At 31.2% G+C, this 20,358-nt stretch overlaps 1 protein-coding gene across 1 annotated transcript; it reads right to left on the bottom strand.

The window, feature by feature from the left end:
• Positions 1-942: 942 nt before the first annotated feature.
• LOC135958269 (E3 ubiquitin-protein ligase trul-1-like) lies at positions 943-2,580 on the bottom strand. The gene is made up of 2 exons (XM_065509165.1): positions 2,395-2,580; positions 943-2,327 (listed from the first exon to the last, which is right to left on the bottom strand). The coding sequence occupies exons 1-2, from the start codon at positions 2,514-2,516 to the stop codon at positions 1,037-1,039; spliced, it is 1,413 nt and encodes a 470-aa protein (XP_065365237.1). The 5' UTR covers positions 2,517-2,580; the 3' UTR covers positions 943-1,036.
• Between the last annotated feature and the right edge of the window lie 17,778 nt (positions 2,581-20,358).

The raw sequence follows: 20,358 nt of genomic DNA, 5'->3' as shown, positions 1-20,358 counted from the left end.
GTTTACTGCCTGTTAAAACAATTTTTGTAAGAAAACTTAAATGTTTATGTGCCCCTAAATTTGTTGTCCCTCTGTAGAAAAAAACACATTTCTTTATTAATGGAGCGGTTTTAAAATAAACATTTTTACCATATTAATGTAGATAAAAAGTATGTTTGAAAAAAATACATTAAAATTTAAAAAAAGTGCCCAAATCCATTTGAATTTTATTTTAGAAGGACTACAATTCCATTTAAATTTAAAACGGTTTTCGCCCGTTTTATCAAAAAGTACCACACGCCTGTCCACTGATTTTTTTTACATAAATTCATCTTAAGTTGGATTTATGGTGTTAGCTTTATTAGTTCCGGAGATGTAGATACCGATTTTTTTTTAAAAAAAAAATTGAATTTCCAAAAATCCCTTTATAGTGGATCTACATACATATATACAAAATTTCAAGACATAAAATTTTTCATAAGTTCAGAATTGGTAAAAATTTGTATATGGGAAAATTCGAAAATGTACCGAATGGACCTAATGTAATGTTTTAGGTGTCTAAATCCATCTTCACCAAACCTGTTTGGAACTCATCGGTTGGATGGTTTCAGAGTCTATAACGAACATAATAGATACCTAGGTTCAAACTAATTAACAACTTACTTTTTTTTTATTATTTTTTAGGGTTTCAAGGTCATTTTCTACACCTTACTTTTTCAAGGTATGTTGTAAATATTTTCCAAGTTTGTATAAAACCATTAATCCCGTAATTCTACTCAGATTCAGGCCCTCTGGATATACTCTTTTGGAGTTCTGTACCTTTACAGAAGTCCTAATTATCGTAGTCGTATACGACCAAATACTTCTTCGAACATGAGTTTCGAATGATGTCACTCGATAACGAGGGACTTTTTAACTAAAGTCAAGCATTCGAAATTCATTTCGATTACGAATGAGAGAAACTTTTTAGAAGTTATAATATATATTATTTTTTATTAGTAGTAATATAGAATATAAAAAGTAATGAACATACATATTAAAGAAAAACAATTGGCACTTATAGTTGATAGTAATTTTCATCAATATTACATTCATTAGGTTTGGCTGGAGGAGTTGTTTCCGATTCCACATTTTTATTATTTTGTTTGGCTGGAGGAGTTGTTTCCGATTCTACATTTTTATTATTTTGTAAACTGTCCACATGGGCTTTATTAATTATGCGTATACACCTAGGATCACTATGATGTTTCTTTGCCATAACATGATTGTTTTTATAAAAAATATGATTGAATCCATTATTTCTAAGCTTTATCTTAGCATACATAAGCAGTGAATGGAGTTCATCGCTGACATAATTTCCAATTGTAATAGAATTGGTAGATGGATAATTTTTCAAAACTTGTTTATTTGAAAGAAATTTAGATTTTAAATGATTACTTTTAAATTCAACCAACAATTGGACATTCGATGATTTTTGTTCTTGGCTATTATTAACAACATTTACTTTAACCAGATCCTCCGGAGATATGGAGACAGACATTTTTGATGCCAGGCTGATAATAACATTTTCAACAGGTATTGTAAGTTGATCTAAAGGAAGGGCTTTTATAAAGACACAATTGGCTGTATCATTATTTACTTGATTTGAAGTTTTATTTGTATTCAGTTTCTTCATTACATTTGCATTTTTCTGATTCGGGCGATTTTTCACCAAATTTTCTTTACAAGTTTGTTTTTGAACGTTTTCTTTTGTATTCTCCACAGATTTTAAGTGGTCAACGTAACTTTGCAACTTCATTTTTTCTATCGATAGTTGAGTACTATTTTTTATTTCCTTTTCGAACTCAGCTGATATATGTTTCAATTTCTGTTCTAAAATCCTTATTTTATCACTTAGAATGCTATCAGTCAATGTCCTCTGTCCGGGCTCCAACCCAGCTTTCAACGATTCAATTTCCAAACATTTTAACCTCAGCTCTTTGGCTTTGCATTCATTTTCAATTGACAATACTTGTATCTGATCTTGCAGTTCTTTAACTAGTTCCGACGATTCCGTGTACTGTCCCTGAAGATGTAAAAAGTTGTCTTCACTATCAAACATTTGTCTGATTCTCTCCTCAAGATCTCTTCTTGCCTGTTCACATGTTGTATACTGTTCCTGAATGTGCAAAAAATTTAATTCGGTTTCATTCATTTGATCAAGAAGTTGTGCATTTTTTTCGTTTGAACTTTTCAGCTTCAACTCAATTTCTTGTAGTTTTTCCGAACTTTCTTCTGCATCATCAAAACTTAAATACAGTTTATGGGTTGTTGGATTGTAATGACGACACTGGGGGCAACTTGTTCCTCTGAAATGAAATTGAGAAAGCAAAATTCACTTTATTTAAAACTCTAATACCAACCAAAATAACTTACCGCCTTTGCCAGTCGCTCATGCAGGATAAGTGAAAAATATGTCCACAACTGGTGCTATAAATATCATCGGCATTTTTGAAAACTTCTGTACATATTGGACACACAATATTTAGTATCTGCATTTTGATGCGATATTTTCTTTGTTAAAATTTTTTCTGAACTTCAGCAACCACACAACTAATCCCATTGAACAAATACGAAAGTATGAATGTATTTTGTAAATCAATCTTGTTTATCAGATGCGACCAGTGATGTTAATATCCAAAATAAAGTTAAATGTCTAACTTGTGTGCATGATTTATTCGCTTAAATAACAACTTTTTGGAAATTAATAGACAGTTTTTATATTAATAATAAGCTTACAAAAATTAGTACTCTATTTTAATAATGTATATTTAGTACATACAAATTAAAGCTTAGCATTTTTAAAATCAATATTTTTCACATTTTGTTTTTAGTAATTTAGCTATTAATTGGCAACACTGACAAAACAAAGATGGTTCTTAAAAGGGGATTTCCATTTTTATAGCATAATGCAAGGCATATTCATTATAAGATGGTGTCGATAGCACAACTAATTATTATTTTATTAGTTGTGTAGAGGCCCGATGTGTCATATTCACTAGTGTTTGTTGATTTGAATACTACAACAAACGCATCCCCAGCTAACTTAAATAAAAACAAATTACATGTGGTTTTTATATCGCTCTCACTAGGGTTCTATAAGTCGATTGGCTATTTCCTGAAAAAAGTCGAATCGATTATGTTATCTCAAAAGTCGTTAAAAGTCGAATAGTCGATAAAAGTCGAATAGTGTTAATACGTCTTGTTTGCAATTCTAACACACTTTTTCACAGACACATAATATTCTTTTTTTTCCACACATATAAACTAGGGTTCTATAAGTCGATTGTTCGAACAATCGACTTTTTGGTCGGAAATGAGTCGAACAATCGATTATGTTATCTCAAAAGTCGAATAGTCGATAAAAGTCGAAAAAAGTCGAAAAGTCGATAAAAGTCAAAAATAGTCGACTTTTTAGATTGTTATAAAAAAAATTTAATTGCAACATTATACTAAAACTATTGCAATTTGGTACACTTGCATTTTTTGTAGTATTTGCTAATATAAATAATAAATAAATGTTTATAAATTAAAGCTTTTTTTTACACAATATTCTTCTAACTATTATCGCCTTGATAAATTTCATTTTTATTGCTAAACATTACAAAGGCGCATCAATATATGTAGAAACTATGTATTTTTTACAAGAAATGGTAAAAAGTTGAAAAAAGTCGAAAATAGTCGGAAAGTCGAAAATAGTCGATTTAACTAAAAAGTCGAAAGTACGAAAAGTCGACTTTTATAAATTACCAAAAGTCGAAAGTTCGAAAAGTCGACCTTTTAAAAAATGGAAAAAGTCGAAAGGTCGACTTTTTGTTTCAGCTATAGAACCCTAATATAAACCATTAAAATAACCGAAACATGTATATTTTGCACAAACGAAAAATATTTTTTTAAATTATTTTGACTTTTAATTTTTGGGTGTTGAAATTAAAACTGAAAAAACACACTTCCAAACAAAGTACAGTAATTTTAACTTACCTGCACAATCAACTTTGCACGATATTTTGTGCAGGTAAGTTAAAAATGCAGTTAACCTTAATGCACTTACCTGCTCATTGATGCTGGTAAGTGCATTTACAGTTTACTGCCCATAAAAGCAGCTAACGGCAAATAATTTACATGAAGCTTTGTGATTTTTCCGTCTAAAAATAACGTCAAATTGATATTTTAGCTACCTTTAAAATTATTAAGAAGTTTACAACATATTTTTTCATTCAAAATCGTATTTTTCTTATTTGTTTTGATTTAATTTTGTATTAGGCAGCTAAATAAAATTTTTTTCATGAAAACCAGTTATAGCTTCCAAAAGTATTATGCACTTATCTTAAATGAGCAGGTATGAACAATGCACTTAAATTAACGAATTTATATGGAGTTTGGTAAATAAATATACAAAACACAAGTTTTGTGCACTTATATGCAAAATGCTCTTAAGTAAAAGGCAGGTAAGTCAAAACTACTGTATAACAAGTAGTCCAACCCTTTGACAGCAGTACCTAACTCTATACATGTGTTAGTGAAAAAGTACCTAAGTCTAAACATGGGATACCAGATACTTAAGCAAAAACAAAAATTAACTGTATGAGAATTATATCAACACAATTTGTATAAAACCAGTTTTCATACAAACTCACAAAACGTTTAAAGTGACTACACTCCAGATTACTTAGAGACACTTAAGTGTCAGTTGTCTTCACGCTAGATTACTTGGGATGTATAAAGTAACTAATTGTCTTCTCTCTGCACTACAAAGTGTACAAAAGTGTCAAATGACCAATATATATAAATTGGAGTCAGCCAAGTGATAAGACATTTGTGACAATTACCGTCTTTAAGGGATACATTGACTACTTGCTTAACTGCTGGGTATGTGTTAGTAACAAAAATGTATATGTGTTGGTGCCTTTTGAATTTTCACCAGACACACCGAGTTATAAAAAATTTTTAAATTTTAATTTATTTAATTTATTTTGTTCTATTTTCAATACCAAAAATTGAAACTCTGTTCTATATTTTAAAACCTACCACAAACAAAATAAAACGTCAAAATTAATAAAAAAAAATGGCCCATAATCATAGTCAGAAACAAAGTATACCATGGTGTAATGATATACAAGGTGACATTAATCAAATAGCTGATTATTTTTTTGCTCGAGTTTGTTGTCAAAATTTTTTTTGCTGTAGTTTGTATACATTATGTCAGTTGTTTTTGACACTATAAAAGTTATTTGTTTTTGTATTTGTTGCCGTAACGCATACACCTTAAGCTGGAGGTCCACACCACGCGTTTTACGCTTTCTCGCATTCTACGCGGCTGTCAAAAAAGTACAATCAATATATTTGTACGCTGCAAGTTACAAGTACAAAAGCGTAGAATGCCATGACGCGTAGAATGCTTAAAGTAGATCTACTTTCTACTTTTATAAGCGTCACAAGCGGCGCACGAACATGTCAGCTGATTTTGACAATTTATATTCTTTTTTTAATGTGTATTTTTCAATTTTAATAAATTAAAACAAGTTTAATGGTGAAAAAATAAATAAAAGCTGCAGAAAACGCGAAGTTTTTTTTAATAATAAAACAAAAAATTTACGCTTAAAAAGCATCGCATGTAACTTGAAGCGTAGAATGCGAAGAAGGTATGAAATGCACGCAACGCTTTGACGCGAAAACGCGTGGTGTGGACCTCCAGCTTTATAATCATTACGCCATGGTTCCGACTTTAAGCCTAGTACTCTGTTCATATTTGCGAAAAATTATGGTTTTTTCATGCGAAAAATGTTGTATGCTGTTTGACAGCTACCTGTTAGTTTTAATTTCGTGCGAAAGAAGTGCTGCATATTAGGGTTCTATAGCTGAAACAAAAAGTCGACTTTTCGACCTTTCGACTTTTTTCGTTTTTTAAAAAGTCGACTTTTCGAACTTTCGACTTTTTGGTTTTTTAAAAAGTCGACTTTTCGACTTTTGGTAATTTATAAAAGTCGACTTTTCGAACTTTCGACTTTTTAGTTAAATCGACTTTTTTAGACTATTTTCGACTTTTTTAGACTATTTTCGACTTTCCGACTATTTTCAACTTTTTTCCATTTCTTGTAAAAAAATACATAGTTTCTACATTTATTGATGCGCCTTTTGTAATGTTTAGCAATAAAAATGAAATTTATCAAGGCAATAGTTAGAAGAATGTTGTGTAGAAAAAAGCTTTAATTTATAAACATTTGTTTATTATTTATATTAAATAGTTTTAGTATAATGTTGCAATTAAATATTTTTTTTAACAATCTTAAAAGTCGACTTTTATCGACTATTCGACTATTTTCGACTTTTATCGACTATTTTCGACTTTTATCGACTATTCGACTTTTTTCGACTTTTATCGACTATTTTCGACTTTTATCGACTATTCGACTTTTGAGATAACATAATCGATTGTTCGACTTTTTCCGACCAAAAAGTCGATTTCGACTTTTTCAGCAAAAAGTCGATTGTTCGAACAATCGAATTATAGAACCCTACTGCATATGTTATTTCGTGTGGAAAAATAAGGTTGCCAGATGTATTTCACATGTTTTCCAAAATAAAAGCAGAGTACTGCTTTTAGCCTAGTACTCTGTTCATATTTGCGAAAAATTATGGTTTTTTCATGCGAAAAATTTTACATGATGTTTGACAGCTAGCTGTTGGTTTTAATTTCGTGCGAAAGAAGTGCAGCGTATGTTATTTCGTGTGGAAAAATAAGGTTGCCAGATGTATTTCACATTCAGCACAGCTGATTATAGAAATAGCACGCACAAATGTCAAACTACATATATAAAAAATATTATACCCGTGAAAATAACAAACTTTTTGAACAAACTTTTTTGTTTTCACTCATTTTGAAGAGAGTAAATAAAAAATACTCTCTGAGAATAATTTGATGCAGAGAATTGAGTGGTTTCTGCTTTACAAACTGAATTTTCAGTGCTGCCAAGTTTAAATACACGAATTTACTATTTAATTTATATAAACTATCAATCAACATTGAATGCCCATTCTTCTTAATTTTTGTGCATGGGAGAGGATTTTCGGCCTCTAACAAACTTTTATTCATTTTCTAACAAACTTTACAGTCACTTTAACTAAATTTTTAATTTATTTAAAATGATAATAAAAAATAAAATAAATTACATTTTTAATTTATATATTAAAAAAAAATAATTTTAAAAAACACTCATGTTATGTATGCTTCAAAAGCATATAATAACGTTTATACAAAAAAATCACTCAAACCACTTTTTAGCCTATTGTTTAAAAATGGGGCCTTGTGCTAAAATTTGGAAAACGGGGCGTGATAGAGGAAGGTCTTGGCTACATTTCCCCATACATGGTTTTTTCCTGTACGGATAGGCGTTCGAACAAATTTTTCAAAAAACTATTTTTTGAAAAATCACTCAAACTATTTGGGGATATATAGGGCAAAAATGGTTGTTTGTGCCAAAATTTTGAAAACGGGGCGTGATAGAGGAAGGTCTTGGCTACATTTCCCCATACATGGTTTTTTCCTGTACGGATAGGTGTTCGAACAAATTTTTCAAAAAACTATTTTTTGAAAAATCACTCAAACTATTTGGGGACATATAGGGCAAAAATGGTTGTTTGTGCCAAAATTTGGAAAACGGGGCGTGATAGAGGATGGTCTTGGCTACATTCCCCCATACATGGTTTTTTCCTGTACGGATAGGTGTTCGAACAAATTTTTCAAAAAACTATTTTTTTAAAAATCACTCAAACTATTTTGGGACATATAGGGCAAGAATGGTTATTTGTGCCAAAATTTGGAAAACGGGACGTGATAGGAGATGGTCTTGGCTACATTCCACTATACTTGGTTTTATCCTGCACGGATAGGTGTTCGAACAAATTTTTCAAAAAACTATTTTTTGAAAAATATTGGCCTATTGGCCTAATTGGTTAAAAATGGTAATTTGTGCCAAAATTTAGAAAACGGGGCGTAATAGAGGAATGTCTTGGCTACATCCCTTTAAGAAAATCAACTGATTTAACTGACTCCCCGTTTTCCAAATTTTAGCACAAGGCCCCATTTTTAAACAATAGGCTAAAAAGTGGTTTGAGTGATTTTTTTGTATAAACGTTATTATTTGTTTTTGAAGCATACATAACATGAGTGTTTTTTAAAATAAATTTGTTTTTAATATATAAATTAAAAATGTAATTTATTTTATTTTTTATTATCATTTTAAATAAATTTTTAAATAAATTAAAAATTTAGTTAAAGTGACTGTAAAGTTTGTTAGAAAATGAATAAAAGTTTGTTAGAGGCCGAAAATCCTCTCCCATGCACAAAAATGAAGAAGAACAGGCATTCACTGTTAGTAAATTTATATTAAGCTAAAATGTATTAATGTACAAACCATAGAGGACATAGAGCGGAAACTCGAAAAAAACTCAAACAAAAAAATTACTCTAAAAAGTTACACATACGAGTGTTGTTTTTGTTTTCACATAGCTTTTTTTTCAAATACACTCTCACCACTTAGGTTTTTGACAACTGAGTTAGGTCTTTGACAGGAGAGTTTCCGCTCTATGTGTTTTCTCTATGGTACAAACTTTTTTATATACATAGTTTGTTTCAATTATTATTTAAAGTATTCGAATGACGAATATTGTGTGATAAAATAAACATCACTGTTTCATAATTTGTTTTATTAATTTAACCCTTCGTTGAGAAGGGTATATATAAGTTTGTCATTCCGTTTGTAATTTCTACATTTTTCATTTCCGACCCTATAAAGTATATATATTCTGGATCCTTATAGATAGCGGATTCGATTAAGCCATGTCCGTCTGTCTGTCTGACCGTCTGTCTGTCTGTCTGACCGTCTGTCTGTCTGTTGAAATCAATTTTCTGAAGACCCCAGATATCTTCGGGATCCAAATCTTCAATAATTCTGTCAGACATGCTTTCGAGAATTTTGCTATTTAAAATCAGCAAAATCGGTCCACAAATGGCTGAGATATGAGGAAAAAACCAAGACAACCTGGATTTTTGACCTATATCTGGATTACTAAGGCATTAATATAGACAATATGGATATCTAATGATAGATTTTTTTTTTAACGCTTTATTGATTTATTGAATCTGTCTATTTTGACCTTACAATAAGTATTTAAATCTTATAACTAAAATTAAAACTATTTGCTCTTCAGCAAGAGAGCCATAGTGGTAAACTGTCACTCATCTTACCGGGGTGGTAGATCTGCTCTACGGAGCCTGGATCGGGTTTGGGTCTGCACAAGTTGTCTTGCAAGCGTATTGGGATGATTTCGCAGCTTCACAATATATTTCTCACGGACTTTCTTGAACTCTTCCTTTACCAATGTCACTTCTAAGACTCTGTGGATGTTTTCATTTCATATGTACCATGGTGCTCCCGTCATGGTCTTAAGAATTTTAGATTGGGCCCTCTGTATAAGATCAATACTGGTGTTGCTAGCCATTCCCCATAATTGAATTCCATATGTCCAAATTGGTTTTAAAACTTTCTTATACAAGATGACTTTATATTCAAGGCTTAATTTTGATTGGTCACTGATTAACCAATGAAAGCTAGAGGCTTTTAACTTCATGTGAAGTCTCTTGGTTTCTATGTGTCGCGCAAAGTAAGCCGTCTATCTAGATGAATACCAAGGTAGGTGACATAATCAGACTACGGTATATTAACGTTGTTGAGTGTGACAGGTGGGCAATTTCCTCTACTTAGAGCGAACGTAACATGCTTACTTTTCAGCTCATTTACCTTTATTCGCCAGTTTTTCAACCATGACTCCACACGTACGAGGTAATTCTGTAGTTGACTAGATGCCATGAGTGGGTTTTCGTCTGAGCTAATAATGGCGGTATCATCAGCAAATGTTGAAATTGTTAGTTTATCGCACGTAGGGAGGTCGGAGGTGTAAATCAAATATGGCGTAGGTCCTAGTACACTTCCCTGTGGAACGCCAGCTCTAATCTTGTATTCTCTCGTCACATAATCATTGTACTTAATTCTGAAAAGACTATTCGATAAATAAGACTCCAGCAATTTATGAGTACATAGTGGTAGTAAACATTTGATTTTATCTACTAGACCCTTATGCCATACCTTGTCAAAAGCCTGAGCAACGTCTAAAAAGACGGCAGAACAATATTTCTTTAATTCAAACGATTTTCTAATCTCTCCAGTTAAACGATTGACCTGTTCAATGGTGCCATGATGTTCACGGAAACCAAATTGGTGTACTGGGATAATGTTTCCATCATTCAAAAAAGGTATTATCTTTTCCTGGAATATTTTCTCGAAAATATTCGACAAACAAGGGAGTAGGCTAATAGGTCTATAAGAAGATGGCAGGGTTAAATCTTTACCCGGTTTAGGTATCATTATTATTTGAGAAATTTTCCAATTTTTTGGATAAATTCCTAGTTTCAAGATCGCATTAAACAATGTAGATAGCACAATTATTGCCACATTTGGTAGGTTCTTAATCATTGATGGCGTTATTAAATCATATCCCGGGCTGCATTAGCCATTGTTGAAGCTGGCAGTTCTTCTAGTTCAAACTCATTTGCCGTGGAGTTGGGTTGAAATACTTCACTTAAATGTTCAGCGAATACTGAGGCTTTTTCTATAGCACTTCGTGCCCAGGTTCCGTCAGCTTTTCTTAAAGCGCTTTGTGCCTCTACCGGTGGCTTAATATTCCTCGTTGCGTTCCAAAAAGAGAAATTTGTGTATTTTGTACTCGTCAAACTTTTAATATATTTTTCGTTTATGCGATCCTCTTCTAAATGAAGGGCTCTTTTCAGTTTTCGTACTGCTACGGATTGCCTCTGCTTTGCAGCAGGTGATCTATTATGTTGCCATTCTCTTCTGAGTCTTCTCTTTTCGAGAAGAAGTTTTTCAATATCCGAACTTGAAATAGGCGTATTAGTTTTTGGAGGGATCTGGCACCTAGAGTGTTCCAGAGCCGAAACAATCAATGACGTGAAGTCATTGACGGTCCTATCTATGTCTTCCTCACACTGTAAATTAGGATTTGTGTGGATATGACTGCTGATATATTTCCTATATTTTAGCCAATTTGTCTTAAAATACAAAGAGTCCTTAGGAAATCTTGGGATGTTGGGTCTCTCACAATAATTAATAATTACAGGAGAGTGGTCAGAAGATAGATCATAGGATATTTCTGTGGATATTGCATTCCGAATAATATTTCTGCAGGTGGCGAAGTCTATTAGATCAGGAATTTTTCTAGGATCAGTTGGCCAATAAGTTGGGTGTCCAGGAGACACAAAATCTAAGCAATTTTTGCGATCAACTAGAGCTTTATACAGCTGTCTACCTCTGGGATTTACCAATCGCGAACCCCAATATGTATGTTTGGCATTGTAGTCTCCACATGCCAGAAACCGATCTCCTAGTGTCATAAAGAATTCTTCAAATTTCTCCTTGGTCATCGAAAAACGTGGTGGGCAATATATAGAGCTCAGAGTTAAGTCTCCAGCTGGTTATTCAAGGCGAATAGATGTTGCTTGCATATAATCCTTTGAAAACGCATCTAGGGCATAGTGTCTCAATTCGTTTCTAATTATGATACCGGTATCGCCATGTGCCTTACCATCCGGATGGTTTGTGTAATAAAATGAGTATCCTGATATATTAAAGTTATATCTATTTGTAAGATGTGTCTCCGAAATTAACATCACATCGATGCTTTTATTTAACATAAAATGGAAAATTTCCGATTTGGAAATGGTTTAAACCATTTGCATTCCAGAAACATATCTTCAAAAAATTCATTTTCTTGTTAATAGAATTTGAATCATTTGGTTCTGTGCTCTCAGAAGCTCTTGTATTGTGTTTTGCATGGATTACATGAAGTTAGTCATATTTTGATTAAGAGAGGAAATATTCTCAGTAAGTGTTTGCATAAGGTTTTCCAACCCTCCCATATCTAATGATAGATATTTCAAAGACATTTGCAACGTATATAAGACCATAGTAAGTTGGACCTACAATGGGTCAAAATCGGAAAAAAAAAATTTTAACCCGAATTTTTTTTTTCAAAAAAAAAAAAATTTTAAAGACAAAAATAAAATTTTTAAAATTTAAAAAAAAAAATTTTTTAAATTTAAAAAATTTAAAAATTTAACATAACAATCGAAAAATTTTTTTTTCCAAAAAATTAAAAAATTAAATTTTGTTTACCTAAAAATATTTAAAATTTTAAGGTATAATTTGGTGAAGGGTATATAAGATTCGGCACAGCCGAATATAGCACTCTTACTTGTTTTTATTGACATTTTGTTAAATTTTAACAAAATTTAATGAATTTCTATGTGGAAACACATAGTTTTAATTCCGGAGTGGGTATATTAGATTCTGTGGACCTTCTTCCACAATGTTTACACATTTTGTTACTATATGGCGTTGCAGGTTAAAAGTAAATGACAAAAATGCCAATCAAACTCACTTGTGAACCTCATATAGTTCACTGCCGGAGGAATATCAAACAAAATCATATACTATTAAAATGGAACTTAATCGCCAGTGGAGTGGGAATTGTGTTTAGCAATTGCAATAGTATCATCTATTATTCCAAATTTATCTTTAAAATCCTCTTTTTTAAGATAAAAAGCAAAAGGAATTCCTTAAAGTAGGTTTAAAGTAGGGTCGAACCTACTATAAAATGTTTACATTTAACAATTGTTTAGCAAAGGTATTTTAAGCTATTCATCGTTTATGAATACAACTTTATGAAAATTTTCCTATAATTGGTTTATAAACCTTTTGTAAATGTTTATGCATATGGCTGTTATTTGTTAAATTTTTCATTTTGGTTTTTTGACATTTGTTAAGACCAATCGTTATTTTTTGTAGAACTGACACCACCTTGTATGAATTCGCCTTGGCATACACCTTATAATCATTACGCCATGGTATGCAGTATTGCCATACTTTCTACTGAATGCTTTCGTTAGGTAATCAAATGATGGTGAACATAAATCGGTAACCGTTGGTTTAATGGTCCCCATTTACCCTTCGTTAATCGCAACTGATCTGGATACAGCCAAAAAATTTTTTATTGTAAATTTTTTTAAACACCCTGGAACATAATCATGGTCAAACACTAAAGTCGGTTCTTTTTAGAAACAACTTTAAAATAAAAACCTGCTTTAAATTATTTTGCAACTATAGTCAAAATAAAAGTGCCACCTCAAATGTAAACAATAAAAGTAACAGCGAAATCTAAAGAAAAAAAGCAGATTGTAGTGGAAAAATGGAAAAAATAAGATTAATATCATAATTAGGATATTTTGGTTCTAATTTTATTGGTAACCAATAATTGCAAAATCTCTGCCAATATCTTGTAACATAAACATTTTTGACTTTTTGTCGAACGTTTTTACTTAGTGAAGAACAGCTTATGCTGTTGTTAAATGAGTTAAAACAGCTTCAGCTGGTTTTATATTTACTAGGGTATTCATTCGACTAATGATCTTTCGATTAATCGAATAATTTCTTGTGAATAATTATTCGAACAATTTAAAAATGGCCATTTTCGAATAACGAATTATTCGAACAATTTTATGTAGAATAATCGAATAAAACGAATAAATGTAGATACATATATATTTAAATTTATTAAATTGCTTAAAATTTTTCATAATTTCAAATTTAAATAATTAATAATGACACACAAAAATTGTATTGATTCTGAAATTCGACAAATAACTAAAGACAAAGGGACTTTCGATCACTTTAGATAAGTGTTCCGATAGCTCCTTCTATAAATATATAAATATTACTTATAATATTAATTAAGTTACAATTCTAAAAACAAATCTTTCAAAATTTTTAACTTATGACTTGAACCAATGAAAATAAAAGGTACGGAATAAAATATTTGTTATTTAACTGGCGAAATATTAGAAGAATCGCAATTAATAATCAAAATATTGTTACATTTTAACCTTTTCAAAACGTTTGTTTATTTATTTTAAATAAACCGGATACTTTTGATTGCAAATAAAAGCCGTTTAGTAGTTTGAAAATTGTAACAACTCTTTATTTATTTAAAATGTACAACAACCACAGAATTAAATAGTCACTTAATGTTTTTTATATACACGTTTATAAATTCTCAGAAATACAGACACTTTATAATGTATACAAATTCATTTGGAAAATACAGCACACTTTAAGGTACTCAGTTGATGTTTATTCAAATAGCGTCTCTGATAAACTGACTAACGACTGCAACCTCTGCCACTATTTATAACACTGCCATCTGCACTCTAGATTTCTCTTTAACTGTCGGAGGTTTCTAATACATACTCCATCTGTGGTGTACTTTCTACAATGTTCTTTATCTGAATATTCGAAATCGAATATACAGCGTTGCCAACTTACGATCAATGGTCAACTGAAAGCTTTTATTTAATAATGCCCACAGATATGTTACAGTTTGCTATTACAGCACTGTTATTTGAAACTGCTACTTTTAAATCAGCCCTTAAAATCGTTATACATATTTGAATTCAAGTACAATTTCGCAACAATATGTATATAAGTGATGTTATTAGTAAGTGTTGCAAAATAACACAAACATTGCAAACTAACGTTTTGATGCAAGAAAAGCATGGAGTTCGTCTTATACATGATTTTGAACATCGTTGATAATAAACTTTTTGCGTATTTGTAAATGCACAGCCTGACTTCAAATTAGCCACGTTCACTAAAAATTATATCAAACATTGGACAGATTCCCTTTATTGTGTAATTCCCCAAGACCACTTTATTAAGCAAAGATTCGGCAACGTTGATAGAGCTTGGTGTATAATACAATTTGTTATAAATTATTTAGAAATAGTGAATAATTAATTTACTAAATAATTAGTTACTCAATTTAAAACCCGAATTAATGAACGACAGAGAAAACAAGTAGAAAAAGGTCAAATAACAACACAATTGTGAATTTTTATTGGAAAATATATTAAAAATTAAAATTTTATTCAAAATTTGTGGAAAGAAAATATTGTTACGAAATTGTACTTGAATTCAAATATAACGATTTTAAGGGCTGATTTAAAAGTAGCATAATGCTTTCAAATAACAGTGCTGTAATAGCAAACTGTAACATATCTGTGGGCATTATTAAATAAAAGCTTTCAGTTGATTTGATCGTAAGTTGGCAACGCTGTATTCGAATTCGAATATTCAGTTAAAGAACATTGTAGAAAGTACACCACAGATGACGTATGTATTAGTAAGATCTAGAATATTCGAATTTTGACAGTTAAAGAACAATCTGGAGTGGCAGAGATTGTAGTCGTGAGTGAGTTTATCAGAGACGCTTTTCGAATAAACATCAACTGAGTGCCTTAAAGTGTGTTGTGTTTTTCAAGTAAATTCGTGTACATTATAAATTGTGTCTGTATTTCTGCGAATTTACAAACGTATATAAAAAACATTGAGTGACTATTTAATTCTGTTGTTGTTGTACATTTGAATAAATAAAGAGTTGTTACCATTTTTCAAACTACTAAACGGCTTTTATTTGCAATCAAAAGTATCCGGTTTATTTAAAGGAAATAAACTAACGTTTTGAAAAGGTTAAAACGTAACAATATAAAGAAATAAAAAAAAAATTATTTTCTATTATGGTATGCATTGAAACAATCTTTGTTTGGTACACAATATACATAAATGTATATTACATTTGGAGCACATAAATTGTGTGTCCGATTTTTTGCAAAGCTTGCATTTCTTTTTACCAGCTCTGTCCAACCACAATGGAAAATGATTAAATTTATCATACCGAATATCATCTACAGGGTGAACTGCTCTTTTGCCAATACTTGATGATGTAGCTTGTGATGTTGCTTGTCATTGATTGGAACAAGTGCTGCAGCTATTTCTTCACGAAATTCAGGCAATTTCAATAGTTGTATATTGTTGGCTGAAATATCATTGAAATCATTCAATCTTTCCGTATGAATGCACCGATATAAAATATATGGATTTGTTACAGCCATGTCGATAAAATGGTAGAATAGTCGTGTCGTAGCATCTCGTGTTTTTGTACGAATGTGTTATCTACCCATAAGACCATCCATAAGATCAACACCTCCCATATGACTATTATATTCTCGAATGATTGTCGGACAGTAAACTTCAACATATTGTTTCTTTTTCCGATCAAAACGTGCTGTTTTAGCTTGCTGTTGTACTTCGTGAGCTTTTACAAATGGCTCAACACCAACATATGTTGACACTAATCTAACGCTTTTGTTGTCTTTCCACAACACATTACTAATATCGATTCCATATGCTGTTGCATTATATTCAATCGAATAACCACGAGCTTAATTTTTAATGTTTTACAATTTTGTATTCTATTTACTCGAACAGTTCCTAAGCTAAAAATAAAGCAGTAGTGGAAGGGAAGTATAAAAATTATCAAAATACAAAATGTGATGAACGCAATTTGGTATGGTTTGTGAAAATCGAATCACGATATTTCAAGTACTACCAGATCAGGTGCACCTGAAATTAAAAATAAAATTTGATTATAAAGAAATTTGTAAAATGTTTCAATTTTCATCTATATATTACCTGGTATAACAACGTTATCTCCTGCACCATTATAAATTTAAAATTTATATGCAAATCCAAACGAATCTCACAACAAAAACAATTTGATACCCCATTTGTGAGGTTTGCTGGGCATATATTGTCTCAAATGATGTTTAATTTTTGTCGAACACATTTGTTCGTCAACGCATAAAAGTGCAGTCTTTGGAATGGAGTCAAAACGATCATTCAGATTGTTTGCAAAACATCGAACTCGAAACAATGGGTCGTATCCTGGTTCACCTTTCTTTTTTCGTTCACTTTCATCACGTAATGATAGATGTTTCTTTATTTGCTTAAAGACTTTTGATGACAGTTGGCTATTGGAGCAAATGCATTTCGAGTTGACCAATAACTTTCTATGTTTGGATATCTATATACACTCATAAAAATGAGGGTACTAATGTATTTGTATATGTCATCCGAAGAAACATTGAATTTTGTATTGATATTTTTAACACGTGCTGATCGATTCATCTCTTCAGCAATCGATTCAACAATATGTTTTTTAAAAAAATATTGAAAAATTTCTTTGGGTGTTTTTAATTCTTTTACATGTTCTGGTAAACTTGAATCGCCACGAAATGCTATCTGATTCACATGTAAACGCATATTATTTTTTCCCATATGATTTTGGTGAACTCAGTTGAATCTTTGGCAATGCTATCAATATCTGAAAATAAATCATATAAATATTTGAATTTTGTGTTGTAAAAATTATAAAACAAGCTGATGGCGTTACATGTGAACCAGTACTTTCCAAAGTAGCTAACGGTGATCGTCGTCGTTTAGCTGGTTTCTGTGTTGATGGATGTGATGAAGAATTGGCAATGTATATATCTCTTCCTTCATTCAATCCTTGAACATATTCATCGATTTGCCGTTCTTTATGTTTGCATCTGGATTGTAATCGAGATCAATAAGCGAATCTTCACTACTGTAATCTTCTTCATCACTTTCCGCAGCATTCATAAACTCCCTTATTTGATCGTCACTAAGTATTTTAAGATTTAACTTGTTTCGACGTTCCATACTTATCCAAAAATCTAATAAAAATGGTTGAAGCTGAATGTGTACAATTTTTGTATTTTTCACTTAAACCGGCAAGACCGTCTTGAGATGGTCTTCATATTACGTAAAAATATGATAATAAAATTATTAATTTTTACTTGAAACCAAATATACACTACAGTACGGATTATCCTTATCCGAAAAAAATTCCCGTTAGAATAAAATAACAACAAGTAATAAAATTTTCTCTTTGAAAATATGAATATAACAGACAAAAATTTTTTAGCACTCACATGTTGTAACTCCTTAGTTCGATGTAATTTTAATCGAAAAGAGAGTGCACTCTCTCTAAGAAATGTTTGTAGGAATGTTTTATATAGGTTCCCTTTCATATTTAAGAGAAAAATATTTTCCCCTTGATTGGAACTCAGTTAGAGGGTTAATGATGAACTTTGTTTTCGAATGTTTTTTAACATTATCAATACTTGAATTGTTAACTTTAACGTTATTTTTTGTTTTTCTTTAACAATAAAATATTAAAAAACCTAAATTAAAAATTTTAAATTATTCGATTAATTTTAACCGTGTGATCGAATTATTCGAACAAGTTAAAATCTCTTATTCGAATTATTCGTTTTATTCGAACAAGAGAAAAATCGAATAATTCGAATACCCTAATATTTACAGTCGACTTTAACGTCAAAAGTATATTTTATCTTGTCTATGGTAGACCTAAAGTCCACTCTTAAGTAAAGACGACTTTATTTCTCTTAAAATTTGGCACAAACTTTCGGTTAGAATTGGCCTATTATTTTTTCTAGACCCCATACAACTGCCCTATCTGGAAATAGTTAATCTCTCATAAATATGTTAATAATTAACATATCCAAACCAAATAAGTTTTAAATTAGCTGAACTCGTACTACCACATTTAGTAACGATCAGTCCACAATGTTCCATAGTTCCCATATAAGCACAATTCTCGAAAATTTCATGAATGTGTCTAAATCTCTGAAATAAGTTTGTGTCCAAATAAAATTCAACACAAATATGTTCTATACCCAAATCATCCCACCAAATTTTGTGACCATAATTAGTCATAGCTTCCATATAAAGCCCACTTCCGAAAATCGCTTTATAGAGCATAAATATTTAAAAATGTTGGTATTCTAATAATATTCAATACAAATAAGACCCCTTTCACACTAGGCAATTAAGTTGCGCAAGTCTCTTGCCCAACAACAAAACAACATGCAAAATTTTCTTCTCCTTAACCCGACATTACCTCTGGCATCAACAAACACAAGAGACTTGCGCAACTAAATTGCCTAGTGTGAAAGGGGTCTAAGTTTCATATCAAAAGAAAACTGTTTATAATTATATTGTTACGTTTTAACCTTTTCAAAACGCTGGTTTACTTCCTTTAAATAAACCGGATACTTTTGATTGCAAATAAAAGCCGTTCAGTAGTTTAAAAATTGTAACAACACTTTATTTATTTAAAATGTACAACAGAATTAAATAGTCACTCGTGTTTTTTTTACACATTTATAAACTCGCAGAAATACAGACACACTTTATAATGTACACGAATTCACTTGAAAATACAGCACATTTTAAGGCACTCAGTTGATGTTTATTCGAATAGCGTCTCTGATAAACTAACTCGCGACTGCAACCATGGCCACTATTTATAACACTGTCATCTGCACTCTAGATTGTTCCTTAACTGTCAAAGCTCGTATATTCGAAATCTAGAACTTTCGAATACACACGCCATCTCTTGTGAACTTTCAACAATGTTCTTTAACTGTCAAAACTCGAATATTCGAATTCGAATATACGAGTCTCAGCAAACATTCAGCGTTGCCATACTTACGATCAATGATCAACTCAAAGCTTTTATTCAATGTTAATAATGCCCACAGATATGTTACAGTTTGAGAGGCACTGCTATTTCAAAGCATTATGCAACTTTAAATCAGCCGTTAAAATCGTTATATTTGAATTCAAGTACAATTTCGTAACGATATACTCGGTGAAGGGTATCATACGGTCGGGCTTCATGCAGTGATATTAAATTGATTCATATTGTTATGAAATTGTACTTGAATACAAATATAACGATTTTAAGGGCTGATTTAAAAGTAGCATAATGCTTTCAAATAACAGTGCTGTAATAGTAAACTGTAACATATCTGTGGGCATTATTAAATAAAAGCTTTCAGTTGATTTGATCGTAAGTTAGCAACGCTGTATTCGAATTCGAATATTCAGATAAAGAACATTGTAGAAAGTACACCACAGATGGCGTATGTATTAGTAAGATCTAGAATATTCGAGTGCAGATGGCAGTGTTATAAATAGTGGCAGAGGTTGCAGTCGTGAGTAGTGTTTATAAACCGGTTAACCGAAAAACCGGGTTTTCTTCGAAATCTCGGTTTTTTGCGAACCGGTTAATTTAAAATGTTGATTTTCGGTTAACCGGTTTATCCGGTTTTTATCACTCGGTTAAACGGTTTTTAAAATTTGGGACTAAAATTGATAAATTTCATGTTTTGGTGCAATTTTTATATTCATTGTACACACATTATTGGTCTAATTTGAAATCTAAACTGCTGATTTACAATACAAACCTATTTAGACTGATATT

Source organism: Calliphora vicina, chromosome 4 (genome assembly GCF_958450345.1).
Source record: "Calliphora vicina chromosome 4, idCalVici1.1, whole genome shotgun sequence".
Taxonomy (NCBI): Eukaryota; Metazoa; Arthropoda; class Insecta; order Diptera; family Calliphoridae; genus Calliphora; species Calliphora vicina.
The sequence above is the reverse complement of the archived record's forward strand: the minus strand, read 5'-3'. Positions and strand labels throughout refer to the sequence as shown.